The 13,230-nt window shown below is 39.6% G+C and overlaps 1 protein-coding gene across 1 annotated transcript in view; it reads left to right on the forward strand.

Annotated features, from left to right (window-relative positions):
- The window catches only part of LOC102044689 (vitellogenin-1-like), a 42,787-nt gene extending 36,123 nt beyond the window's left edge, over positions 1–6,664 (forward strand). Inside the window, exons 31-36 of the mRNA XM_005423073.2 lie at positions 543–729; positions 1,125–1,222; positions 1,803–1,897; positions 2,003–2,162; positions 3,336–3,497; positions 6,497–6,664. Of these exons, the coding sequence (XP_005423130.1) occupies positions 543–729; positions 1,125–1,222; positions 1,803–1,897; positions 2,003–2,162; positions 3,336–3,497; positions 6,497–6,615 (821 nt within the window). The 3' untranslated portion in view covers positions 6,616–6,664. The remainder of the gene's footprint in view (positions 1–542; positions 730–1,124; positions 1,223–1,802; positions 1,898–2,002; positions 2,163–3,335; positions 3,498–6,496) is intronic.
- The last annotated feature ends 6,566 nt before the right edge of the window (positions 6,665–13,230 follow it).

The raw sequence follows: 13,230 nt of genomic DNA on the forward strand, positions 1-13,230 counted from the left end.
GTTTTTTTGGCAGATGAATGAAGAGGCTTCAAAGTGCTGTAAACATTCAGAGTTTGGGAATCATTCATGTCTTCAAGGACTAGAGGTTGTCTTTTGCCCATCCTGAGAAGGTGCCAGCTCTGCATTGAGAGGCATCAGGTGATGGGCACAGAAGAGTCCACATATTTTCTGTGCAGTTTATTTTATTCAAAAAGGAGCCACATAAGTTTCTCCTGGTTGGTGTCTAGCACTTCGGTGGGAAATGGGGAGTTTGTATCACAGTTTGTTATGGCATCCAGTTTCTCCAGAATTTTGTACATTTTATTCCCTGTTAGCTTGAGTTTTGTGTTTGGCACGTAATCAAAATCAATACTGGTATAATCTACAGCAGGTAGCTATTTTGTAGTGTTCTCATGTCCTTATAGACTCCGGCCTCTGCCAAGGAGGTGAAGATTTCTTCATGTTTGCTGGGTAGTTCAATCTCATAGAGGTGTCTTTCAGTACTTCACAGCAACACTTAACAGTGGTCACATCTGCCACTTCTTTATGGTTTTGTCTTGCAGCCACGTGTGAAATCAGGGAGAGAGATTTCAAAACATTTGATCGTGTGAGCCTTTCATGTTCTTTCAATAAAAGCTGCAACCTGGTGGTGGCTCAAGACTGTACGGAATACCCAAAGTTCATCATTTCTACAAGAAAGGTTGATCCTCAATCCTTCTCAAGAGAGGTTCACATAAATACAACATCAGCGTAAGTGTGATTTTTACTGAGGCTTAGAAATTAGGTACAAAGTTTCTCAGGGAGTCACTCTAGGAGTAAGAGATATCGAGTTTCTAGCTGAAACTGGTTCTCAGTAAGACATATGGGAAAGAAAGAATTTCTAGAAGGAATCCTTGTCTGAGGCTCTATGGTGTAGTTGCTCTTGTCTTGAATTCCACAGCCACCAATATCTGATAACTTGCTCACTAAGTGCCCATGTTTTCTTTTCTTTAAAGGTTAACTATTAAAGCGCACAGTCTCAATGAATTTTGCACTTTGGAAAGAAAACTGCTTGTTCAGTCATTCAAATTCAGATAGTCACAAATATCTATACTTTTCATATTTAACCACGAATTTATTCTCTTTTATTTTTGCTTTTTCTTAAGGAACATCACAATCTGTCCTGCCTCAAATTCGTCTCTCCTTGTGGCATACAATGAAGAACGAGTTCTATCACACAGTGGAGGTTCTGAGTATGCAAAAGGTAAGCTGTGATACCCAGTTTTCCAGGACTGACCTGGGAGCTAAATATCAAGATTTTATAAATTTCACAGAAAAATCTCAGTGTAAAGAAAACAAAAGTAGAATTAATTCAAACAGAAAACTAAGGACTACTTTCTTAACTTTTGTAGTGACTTATGTTCATGTTTCCTATAGTATATATGCTCTTACTTCTACTCCTCCAGCATAAATGACAGGTGAATAAAGCCCTTTCTTATCATATACCCAGCTTGGTGATTGTTCAGAAAAAAAGTTCATGTTGTAGTCACAGGGAGATGCTTTAGTTCAGACATTTAGCTGGAGCACCACCACTGTCATTATCATTTCAAAATTTAGCATACTAGCTACAGAAGTCAGTTCCCACTATAGGTAACAGCAGTAGAATATTTTTGAAAATATATTATTTCTTCTATTTTTGTTTTTCCTCTCCACTTAAATATACATATTTAACTGTAGCAGCAAAATGATCATTGTGAAGGAAAATGCATTGTGGTGAGTTTTGTGTTACACAGTTTCTCCATTAATTTAAGATGATCACTGTATGATTCACCATCTTTTTACAGGCAATGTTAAAATTTATAAAAATGGAAAAACAGTTACTGTGGAAGTTCCAGAACTCGGACTGAAGAAGGTGACTTTTGATGGTGTAAATCTTAAGGTACTGCACTTACTTTCAAGGTTACTGCTTTCTTTCTGCCTAGCGCCTTGCCAGTGTGACAGACCAACACTTCAGCATTCACAACAAAGCTGCTCTACTTTGCAGGTTACAGCTGCTTCGTGGATGAGAGGAAAGACCTGCGGAGTTTGTGGTAACAATGACAGAGAAAAGGAAAATGAGCTGCTCATGCCAAACCATAGGCTGGCACACAGCTGTTCTGCGTTTGTTCATTCATGGGTACTGCTAGAAGAAACCTGCTCTGGTGGTGAGTGGATCTGGAAAAACTCTATGCTTGGATAGATTATGATTTCACTTTTCCTCTGCCAGGAGCTAGAAAATAATTTTTTTAAAGCAGTAAATACCTTTTACTTAGAAATTTCAATAGCTATATGTATCCATTTTAACTTTATTAATCACTGACTGTTTAAAACACTGCTTGTGAATATAGAGAATATATAGTCCAGCAAAAGTCTTTGTCTCATGTGCAATTCAATGTTAAATAATTGGTTTTTATTTCTTACGCTGAGTAGCTTTTTTTCTTGAGAAGCAAAATCAACCTTAATCTTGCTCCTACAGGAAAAAAAAAGTGTGATTTTCACCATTGTATCAAAACAGTTTCAGCTGTTGTCTTGTCTGCAGACTTAATTTCACCACACAAGGTGAAGACTATGAATACAGTGTCAGATCTTACACTCATGTAAATTTCCAATGTGCAAAAAAATTCATTATTGTTCTGCACCATGTGAGGGTGCAATCTCAGGAAAATATTTAGAACTACTCCTACAGTAAAGACCTTCATCTCACACGCAGCTGGAAAAACAATGTTAGATTCCCAAAATATCAATACAGTTTTGTTTGGTAGGTCTCCATTTACCTTGGACCTGAAATAATTTTATTGAAGTTAATGGCTGCCTTCTCCTTGACTTCAGTGGCAGCAGAATTATTCTTATCTGTGTGTCAGGAAACAGAGTCGTAGCTGGGATCCTGTTAAGTTACATTATACCTTTCTAGTGAGATAATTGCAGCATTATAAAAATCATCCAATACAAAAATTATCCTTGTTGTTATTAAATAAATGCTGCCCTACGGTTGACATTTTTCCTAATGCAATGAAGTAGCCATTGTGCTTGCAGTATCTATTCTTAATAGCTTTCAGACATGAGAGGTTATTTTCTGTGTATTATGTAGTTCTAAAAAACTGAGTATACATGATTCCATTTGGGTTCTATTGTGCAATTAGATTTTAAAAATAGCTCCCCTTCCAGACTCTTTCCCCAACTTATTATTGTCCTATCTTGATAACCTCGCTACTGTGAAAATGGTTTGTCAGATACCTGTGTTTTAATAAAAGCTGAAGAGAAAATATGGACCTTTATTATTGCAAGGATTGATTGGGATTTATTTCCACAATTTTAACTACCTTTCCTTTTCCTCTCAGGGTGCAAGCTGCAGCGCAGTTATGTGAAGCTGAATCGAAACCCTACTATTGATGGTGAGGAATCCACCTGCTACTCTGTTGACCCAGTACTGAAATGTATGAAAGACTGTACTCCAAAAGAAAAGGCTTCAGTAAAGGTTGGCTTCCACTGCTTCCCAAAAGGTACAGTGTTTTTCTCCCTCTGTGTGTCACGTACTGCCGGAGCTGTCAGAGCACTCGAAAGAACAAAACACAGCACAGCCATGCACAGACCTGTATTGCTCCGGCTCCTCTCTGAGCTGCTGTTTTTAATCCCATTAGTATTTGCTATAACTGCTGACAGTGCTGGCCAGCTAAAAGCTAGGTTAGGTGATGGCAGGTAGCATCATCTGAGAAAAACATTTGAGGAGGTAAAAGGGGCAGCAGCGATCAATAAAATCACAAAATAAAATTTGTCATGTCTTCAGGATCTCCATAAAGTTGAGATAAGCAACACTGAGTTCTTTTATGTACATTACAGCCTGCAATTTTGTGTAGACCAGGGCAGGCAAGGCAATTGAAAGTCAGTCAGGTAGTGTGACATGAGTGCTGTAGTTAGACTGCCATGCTATGCCACTGTGCAATACATCAGCAAAACCACACTGCTGGAAGTTTCTCTAGATTGTTCCAGAAAATGGTTTGGCTTTTAAGGTATTTTATACACACATGCTCATGCTCCAGATTAAAAAAAAAAAACCACAATCCTTTTTCTCATTTCATTTATACCAGGATAAAAGGCACTGTCTAATACAGTTTCACACTGATGTTATGTAATCATGAAAGGAGAATCCAACCTGGAACCCACAGATATTTCTGGAGCATTCTTTCCTAAGTCTTTTAATTAATTACCTATATAGCTTACAGGGAACCCTAACATTAGGAAGTATCTATCGAAGTGGTTTGTTCTCTCTTAACCATTGCTGGCCAAATCCATGGTTAGCTGAGATAATCCAGTGTAGTGTCACTGGAGCCAATGCACCCCTGTGTTGAGTAGGGCTGGAAAGGACAGGGTATTTTATGTCTGAATTTAAACATCTGTGTAGAACTTTGCACTTCGCTTGTGTTATTAGCATCTGCAATGTGCTGAATCAGCCCAGAAAAGCTGAGAGGATCTCTCTCTGCGATAGTCAAATATCTGCAACAACCTATGCAACAAGTAGCACAGAGAGAGTGTTAATAGTTTTGGTGGCTCCCTGAGATGAGAATGGATGCATTCTTTCATAAACAGAAAAACCCACCCTCTACAAAAATCCTTCCAAAATCTTGTTATATCCATGTTTCTCAGATTTCTATTGTGTATATCTCTGAAGTGTCATAACCCCAGGCCACTCACTGCCTTAGAATATTAGGCTATAATAAAGCTGTCTCGTTCTCTCACAAAGCAGTTTGAGAAAAGAGGAAAATCAGGAAAAAAAAATTATGTTAGTTGTTGCAGCTAGTGCTGCTTGCAGAGCAACTGCAGGCTTCTCTTGTTCATTTACTGAAGCAGAGACTGGGGAGTCTCTGCTTGCAATACTTCTAATCAAGACCTTGTTTATTTATTTATTTGTTTGTTTGTATGCTTATTTATTTGTCCTGAAGAGGAAGCAGAAAATGAGGAGGAGAGGGAGGAGGAAGAAAAATATTCCATTCATCATTCTTTAACTTGCTAAATTGATTGCTTTTTCTTAGGCTAAAGATCAATAGGAATACAAGGCCAGCACTTAAAAACTATTCTTTTTCTTTCTTTATCTAATGCCTTGGAGAAGCAGTAGAAGCAGTAGAAATCTTCATCTTTCTCAGTCTAGGAACACGCATGCACAGGACAAAGAACTTATCTCCACTATTTATATGAGAATTCAGACATGATAACTTGCTGTTTCAAAATTCAAGGACCCCATCACAGCCAAGGACCCCACTTGCAGTGGAGCAAGGATTAAATGAAGTACAAGAATGCAGAATTTCTCCTGTTGCCCTCAAATCAGCAAGACTGTGGCCTTAGGAACTTCACTGAGGCAGGCATCACTCCAAGCTTAAATCCACATATTGGTTTATATTTCAAACATGCCACAAGGGGATCAGTTACATGGGGATCAGTTACTCACCCACAATCCAGTTTGCAAGGAAACCATTTCCTACATGGATAAGAATGTGCTCAGACCCACAGTGGGCCAAGAGTAAGAGACATAAAGTATATAAAAAAACCCAGAATTCAGACATTTTACAGCATTTCTCATTTCGCAGCATGGAAATATAATATACATTTTTAAAAGCATCTCCAGCATCTTTCTGGGAAATATTTATTATCCAGTTTATTATGCAAAACCTGTGCTTAATGTTGGACAGTAATTTAGCCATGGGGAGTGTTAACCTTTCAGAAGATAAGTGACTGATGCAACCTGAACTCATACATCAGTGTCCATATTTCCCTGTGATGAGGGATGGCATGTTATAAATGTACTGTCCAACTAAGGAATAAAACAAATGGAAGTAAAATTATGAAAGCTTTATGCATTCTTATTATACAAACTTAATCTAAATGGAGATCCTAATATTCTTCCAATGCAATGATAAACCTCCAACTAGCTAGGAATATTTATTGGGAGGATGAATATCATTATTCCATTTAGATTATTTCAGCATTAAGGAATATGGCTTATTCAAGCTGCTGTTGATAAAGCAGTGTGGTAAGGTTAATACTGCAACTGAGAATGCTCTGCCAGATTTCACAGTATATGGGAAACTTTAATTAGAAGTTTATGAACCTCTGAAAATTCTCCAAAGGGCTTACCCTTCAGAAATGAACTTCGACAAATAGTCAGCAGAAATACCCAGTGATATGCAGCACTAACAGAAGAGATTGCTGATGTGGATTGGTACATGGTGGTCTTACACTGACAGGGGCTACCTCCAGCACTTTCACAGCCTCCTTTTGTCTTTGTACTTTGTGAAATGTAATTCATTTTGGTTTTAGGGAAGTATTACAGTAATTATATCATGGGTGAAAATCCTGTTCCAAGTCAATGAGTCGGTTAGATGTCAGTCGTGAGGGCAGGATTTCATTCTCTACTTGATGAGGGAGTTGACAGCCATCAAAACAGTATTTCTTTGAAATGTGTTAATTTGCTTGATGTTAGTTAACAATGGCTTCACTCTTCTGACAGAAACTGCTGTAAGCCTGTTGGAATGGCAGAAAAGCAGCGATAAGAAATCTGCATCTGAGGATGTTGTGGAGTCTGTGGATGCTGACATTGATTGTACCTGCACTGGCAGCTGTAGTTAAGCTAAACGTTTTGGCATTGTGCTACAGACATACTACACAAATAATTGAATAGCTGGACAGATAAGAAGGGAACATAATAGCTGTAGTAAAATATTAAGAAAGGTGCTTGAAGAAAGTAAGTCTACTGCAAAGTCAAATGCATTATGTACAGTCTGCACTGCTTAATAAATATGTTCATTAAATAAGTATTCATGTGGTCTCTCTTTATTTTTGCCTATCAACAAAACAATCAGGCCAACTATAATATTATACAGAAATTCTGCTCCCTTTTATCTGAGATATAATTACAGCAGTCCGCTCTTAAAATTATGTTCACTAGGTGATGAAAGGAAAACATGATTACGACTACTGCTAACATTCCATTGTGCAGAGAATTTCATATTTAGCATACTAAAGACACAGTAAGCATTTGTTTTCTTTTATGTTTTCTGGTAAAGAGCAACGTCTGTTCCTGGAACCGTTCTGCAAAAAAAAAATATTTTATTCCCAGCAAGACCATTAGCCTTAGTACATTCTACAAAAGAATGAATTGGACTGCTAGACTCCCACTGTAGCTTTCCAGAGAGCTATAGTGTGTGACACAGTCCCCATTTTCATTTAAATTTCAATGGATGTGCTGTTGCTTCATGAACTAACTAAAAGTGTGAATAGAAGTTTTTTTTGCTTTACCATCTCCTATTGTATATTTATGAAAATGATGGCTTCAAAAACTTCAGGGAACAATAACACATCAAGTAGCATTCCAAATACTCCAAAAAGCAATATATAGAAAGATATGTAAGATCAATAGCATCATAAAGCGAAAATAAAATACAAGCAGGACAGTCAGACTGTGTTTAACCAGTGAAGAGTCAATCTGCTAGCTTTCACTGTGCAGAAAGGTAATTCCCTCCCACCCCAGGGGACCAGGAATAGGAGGCACCTTCAAACCCCCAAGCAATGGCACAATATCTCTTCACCCTGTGTCACAAATCAGCCGTGCACTGAACCATGCCATGTTTTCCACAGCAGTCAATAGCAGCCAGCACTCTCTTCCAAGAGAAGCCTTAGCGTGGGCAAGGTACAGCTGAACCCAAACCCTGGCAGGAAAGTCTCATTAAAGAAAATGCTTTTCTTTCTGTCTAAAAACTGATCTATCAGAAAGATGATTGAAGACTAAATAGTTAAACAATTACAGCATAACACTTCACAGTGCTTTTCTTTCAAGAGCAGAAGCATGAGTAATGTAAGGAGGTACTCCTTTTACTCTCTCTCAAGTTGCATCTTGCCACCAACTTTCAGAAAAGGCCCAGTTTTTCTCCATGTACAGCCATAACATCATTACTTCTTACTTCCAGAAGTAAGCCATTACAAGTTTGTTCAGACCAGATGCCTGATGCATACTCTGGGGCAAGGGTATTTGCCTCTGCCCCAAGCCTCTCTCCTGGGGATAACCTACAAAGGCAAAAGGCAGTTACCTGCCTCTTTTTCCTCCCCCAGCCTTTGTCTATGTATTGTGTTTGAGAATATATGCAAATAGCCAGTGCTCTATTCAACAGCTTTTCTTCATGCATGGATCTCCAAACTAAGACCAGTAACATGAATCCTTGCCCTGTGCTTTTATTTTTAATAAAGCATTCACAAATTGTACAAAAGCTGTGTTTTCCTAACTCATCAGAAGAGGTAGATTGCAAAACAGATAGCCTCAAACAAGAGGGGAGATGAAGAATATTGCATTCCACTTTCCCTTAAAATCACACTAGTCTTACACCTGGAGAGTTCTTTTCTTGCTGGTATTGTTTTCACTGTGGCTTATGGGAGATTTGACATTGACTTTCACAGGATCAAGCTGTCATCTTTAATCCAACACCTCTCTCTTTAATCCTCTTGTTTACAAAAGAGAAACTTTTGCCAGTCAACCACATCAGGACAGACAAAGGTAGTAGGGGGAGAAGAAAAATGAAGTTTCATGCTCAACTACTAAAACAGGGGTTTAGTAACAGCAAAGAGCCATTAGTAAGAGAAGAAATTCTGCTCCTGGGGCAGGGAATTCACTCACCATCACCCCACCAGTGGTGCAGCCTGTGCTGGGGTGCAGGCTCATCCCATGGGAAAGCAGTCACTGGTGAAGCCCAGGCACAGACCTTTCTCTGCTCTGCACAGGGCATGCCTGCGACACAGCTCTCATTTCACTTCCAAGGGGCAGCTTTCCTTTCTGGCCAGCTCCTGTTCCTTAGTGCCCTCTTGCTGAGACAGCTGAATGCCTTTGACTGCCTGAAAGGCTTCACTGCAGCTGTAAAATCACAATGTAATGAGTGTTAGAAAAGCATGAGGTTGGTAGTGTGCACAGCAAAGCAGGACTTAGAACCAGCTCATTTTGCCAAAGGAATTAAGAACATTAGCAGTACAAGTGTGAAAAAGCCCTTCTGGAATTTCTAATGCACCACACAGACATTTCCAACCCATCTGGGAGAATATCTGCAGTCCAGATTTAAACCTCATTTGGAAATCATGCCTGTCCTATCTTATAAAGCAAGCCAAAACTATGTACCCAACTGAGTATTAAAATGCGTACTACACAGGCTCAGCTTTTATGCATTCCACTTTTCATTCCTAGCGCTCCTCAATTGTGTGTATTAATGAATTCTGGACTTTACTGCAGTAACCAAGTCATATAATCTTGCAATTATGGTACTCTAGTATTGTTTTTTTAAAAAGTGTCACAAAAAAAGATGCAGATTTAAGCATAAGCCAGGCTTGTATCCTAATCCTGCCCTTGCAGCTCTGTAATGTGGTTTTGCATCAGGCTGGGGACTTCTGTGTCTCATTTTCTGCATCAGAAAGATATGACTACTTACCTACTTGATGGAGTCAGAAATGCTTATGAATTTATAGTCCCATATGTCTTTTGCAAGTTCTTCAGTGATTCTAGAAATGAAAAGTAAATTTTTCCACTAGATCTCCTAACCACATGAGTATATTTTATTGCTTAGTTGAAGGTTTTCATTTTCAGATTCATCCAACTGTAAAATAACTATACATTTGGAAAAAATCAAAACAATACACTTAATTTGTTCATGGTCAGCTTTGGTTATACCTTAGTGGATTATTCCTAAAAGCTTAGAATTGGATGATGCTATTACAGACACATAGGCAAAAAGGCTATTGGAGACAAAGCCTTTTGTATCCTACACAAAGACAACAAACATTTTGTCCACCAGACTTGGCTCTTTTGATTCACTAATTTTAAATGACACTGTGAATCTCAGGAAAGTAGGATCGTTCTGCTCCAGAGAAAGGAGCTACAGTGTAATAGGAAAGGACAAAACCACTAATACCAGACCCTTCCTGGAAATGAAATGCCAGCTCCGCAGCATGAGCATTAAAAAAAAAAACATCCTCAATTCTAACCCCACTGAAACCAATGGTTAAACTCAACAGAGCCAGGCTTTTACTCAGCATGTTTGAATGAGTTATTAAATGAACTTCAGTTGTCCCTAAAAATAAATGTAGTGTGCAGATCTAAGTGCAGCTGATGAATAAGAAACCTCAGGAATCCAGCAAATACAGTAGTTAGGGCTAAAACCAGAGACAGCTCAGAAGGTTGCAGGAGTAGCTATTAGTGACCATATGAGTTTTATGTCGAATCTCAAGGTCTCTCATGCCATCTACTGGCTTTTTTTATTTAGTTACAATGACTTAAATATTTTTCCTTGACGTTTTTAATAGGTCTGATATATTCCAGGTAGTTTTACATAAATTCCATTTAAGGTTTGGGGTGGGGTGTTTTTCCCTCTTATCTCCACACTTGATTACTATGTGATTTTTTTTCCTGTAAGTACATTACAGTTTGGTACTATTCTGAATACCATTTTATATTGTCCCCAGAGGAAAAAGACATTGCATAAGACATTCTTATTTCTGGTATTGCTGAATAGGCAATAATTATAGTGCAAGCAGTACTGGAAGAACAGTTTACTAAGAAAATCCAAAGCTGCTCAAAAAACAGTACTTACATCCTGAATCAGTGTGAGAAGGCTGTTATTTTGGTACCTGAAAATGCTTAATGTACAGAAAAAATCTGGTTATCCCTTTTTTTTCACTTGCAGTTCACTTAGCTGTGATTCACAGCAAACACTTCTATGGCCTAATAATTTTAAGTTGCTTTTCAGATGGGGTTTGATAAGCAGGAATTTTTTCAGATGGGGTTTGATAAGCAGGAATTATCTATATTTACAGATCTGAACACAGAGCTTTCCTTTCATTATCTGTAACCTGTCTCTTCCTGCAGTCCCAGCTTCCTTTCCCTATTTATGCATCCACTGGTCTGCTCAGGACACATGTGGGCACCTAACCTTCATGTATCTTCTTAACATTCACAAGAAAAAGTAACCCAACATTGCTTAGAGACATCATATGAAACAATGCCTAGTGTAACTGTGGTCATATCTGTCTCCTATGTGGTTGAGAATTTACTCTAATTAGAGCTGCTTTGATGCTTTGTTTTTTGCAAGGTGATAAAAAAGATAATTACAGGGGAGAAAAAAGAGCCAAGAATTTGGGCTGAATAAGCTAACATGCTAGAATTCTACTCAGACTCCTCCTTCTGTGGTAAACAAAACTAGTACTATTCAATATCTGTTCATGATTTGGGGGATGATATACAGATTAGATTCACTATGGGTGTAAGAGATTAACAGGGGCTCAGGCTGGGACTAGAACTGGCAGAGAAGTGTTTGTCTCACAGTGGCATTAAGCTGCCTACATTACTGCAGACTCAATGCAGACACACCTCTGAATGTTTCACCTTTGAGAAATAACATCACTTCCTTTTGATCTACACCATGAGTCATGGTGCCCCCGTTTCCTCTGGCATTCTGAGTCTCTGTGACTTTCCTGTGTCTGAGCCAGAGCACAGTGTTCATCCCAGAGCAATGTACTCACTTCCCTTATTAAGGAGATAAAGCACTTCAGGTGGGATCTAAGGCATCTTTCCCTCCAGCCCAATCCCTACCAAGACTTGAGGAAATGCTGAAGATGTCATCACACACACCCCATTTCGTGGGGCCCTGGGCTCCCTGGGAACAGTTTCCATACCTGAAATCACCTTCTAGGTTTTGGCACATGCATTGCCCACTCTGAAACACAGCTGGGGAAGGAGGCTCACATCTCTGATGATTGCTCAACCTGTTAAATCAGGGAATGAAAATAGGCATAAGCATAATCACAGGTGTAATACAGAGGGAAAAGCAAGCTGTGTGACTCTTTTCATATCATGTGGGCGAGAGAGGGCTGAGCCCTGTGTATCTTCCACCATTTCTGAGCAAAGGCAAAGCTGCTTTTTAGGATGCTGGAGAGCTCTGCAGCTTGTGAAAATTAGGGAGTAAAAGACTTCACTATTTAAAGGTATAAAAGGGAGTATTTAAGGATTTCAGTCTTGAGTATAAGAACCTACATTTTACCTGTCTTTTTCTTTCCTCTGTGAAGCTGGGCATCAGTCTCTACAGCACTACAGCTTCACATTGGAAAATCCTAATGCAACCAAACTGATATGCTCCAGAGGAATTAATTGGTGACCTTGCCTGACAGACCAAAATAAATCTGGCAGGCAGGTTGTCCCCTTTGCCAAGTGCTGATCTCCCCAGCTGCAGCCATACGGATTACACCGCTCCCCGGCCGGGTAGGGCTGCCAGCCCCGAGCCCAGCCAGCCGCGGCTCCCCTGCGCTGCCTCCTGCCTGCGGCTTGGCTCTGCAGGCTCCTCTGCATGCCCAGGGCCAGCTGGTTAGCACCAGGCAGACAGGGAAGCTGGCGCTGCCCACACCTCTTGCCCAGCTGGTGGATCGACAAAAATGGATTGCTCCACTCATGAGAAATTCTGGGATGCTGAAATCCCCCCCTGCGCAGAGCGAGGCGCCGAGTGCCAGCCCCAAACTGCCCTGGGAGTGCCTTCTTTCTGCAGCACCTGCAGGCTGCTCTCTGCCCCACCTCCTTCACCCAGGCAGGGGACAAAGGGGCTTTTCAGAAATGCTGGGATGAGTTTATTTCATTTATATTTCTCAAAGTATCTGAAACTCAAAGCACTAAATTTCTGCACATCATTTGGTGTCCCATTTCAGCTTTCTCTTCATGAGTAGGCACAGACTGGCTGAATTAAAGGTCATGGTTTAGGTTATAGGCACAGGCAAAGCTCTGTGCTCTGTGTCCTACCAAATCTGCAGCTTTACATAAACACCTACAGAGTAAACCCTGTCCTGGCCAAGCAGAATCATAGCTCAGTGTATGGTATAGTTCTATATCATGTCAATACAAATATAAAAATAATTAAGAAGGATTTCTCATTTCTTACACAGCTTCTCTTATCAATTCTAGGGGTAACTCCTTTATAGTACAAACATTTGAATGTCACCTTCATTCATCTGCTGCATGTTTTCAGCATGGTACCAAAGAGTAGTTGAAATGTGTAAGTTTTTGCTCTTCCTGAGCTTGTTTCTCCCTAAAAATCTCACTTTAAAGGAGGTTTTTTATTATTTATATATGCATCAGATTTGTTCTGAAATCAGTGATCAGGACTCTATGCCTGAATGGCCCCATAATAGCAATATAAATATTTCCTCTAGTTGTGTCCATCTCTTCAC

The sequence above is a fragment of the Geospiza fortis genome, unplaced genomic scaffold, assembly GCF_000277835.1.
Source record: "Geospiza fortis unplaced genomic scaffold, GeoFor_1.0 scaffold333, whole genome shotgun sequence".
Taxonomy (NCBI): domain Eukaryota; kingdom Metazoa; phylum Chordata; class Aves; order Passeriformes; family Thraupidae; genus Geospiza; species Geospiza fortis.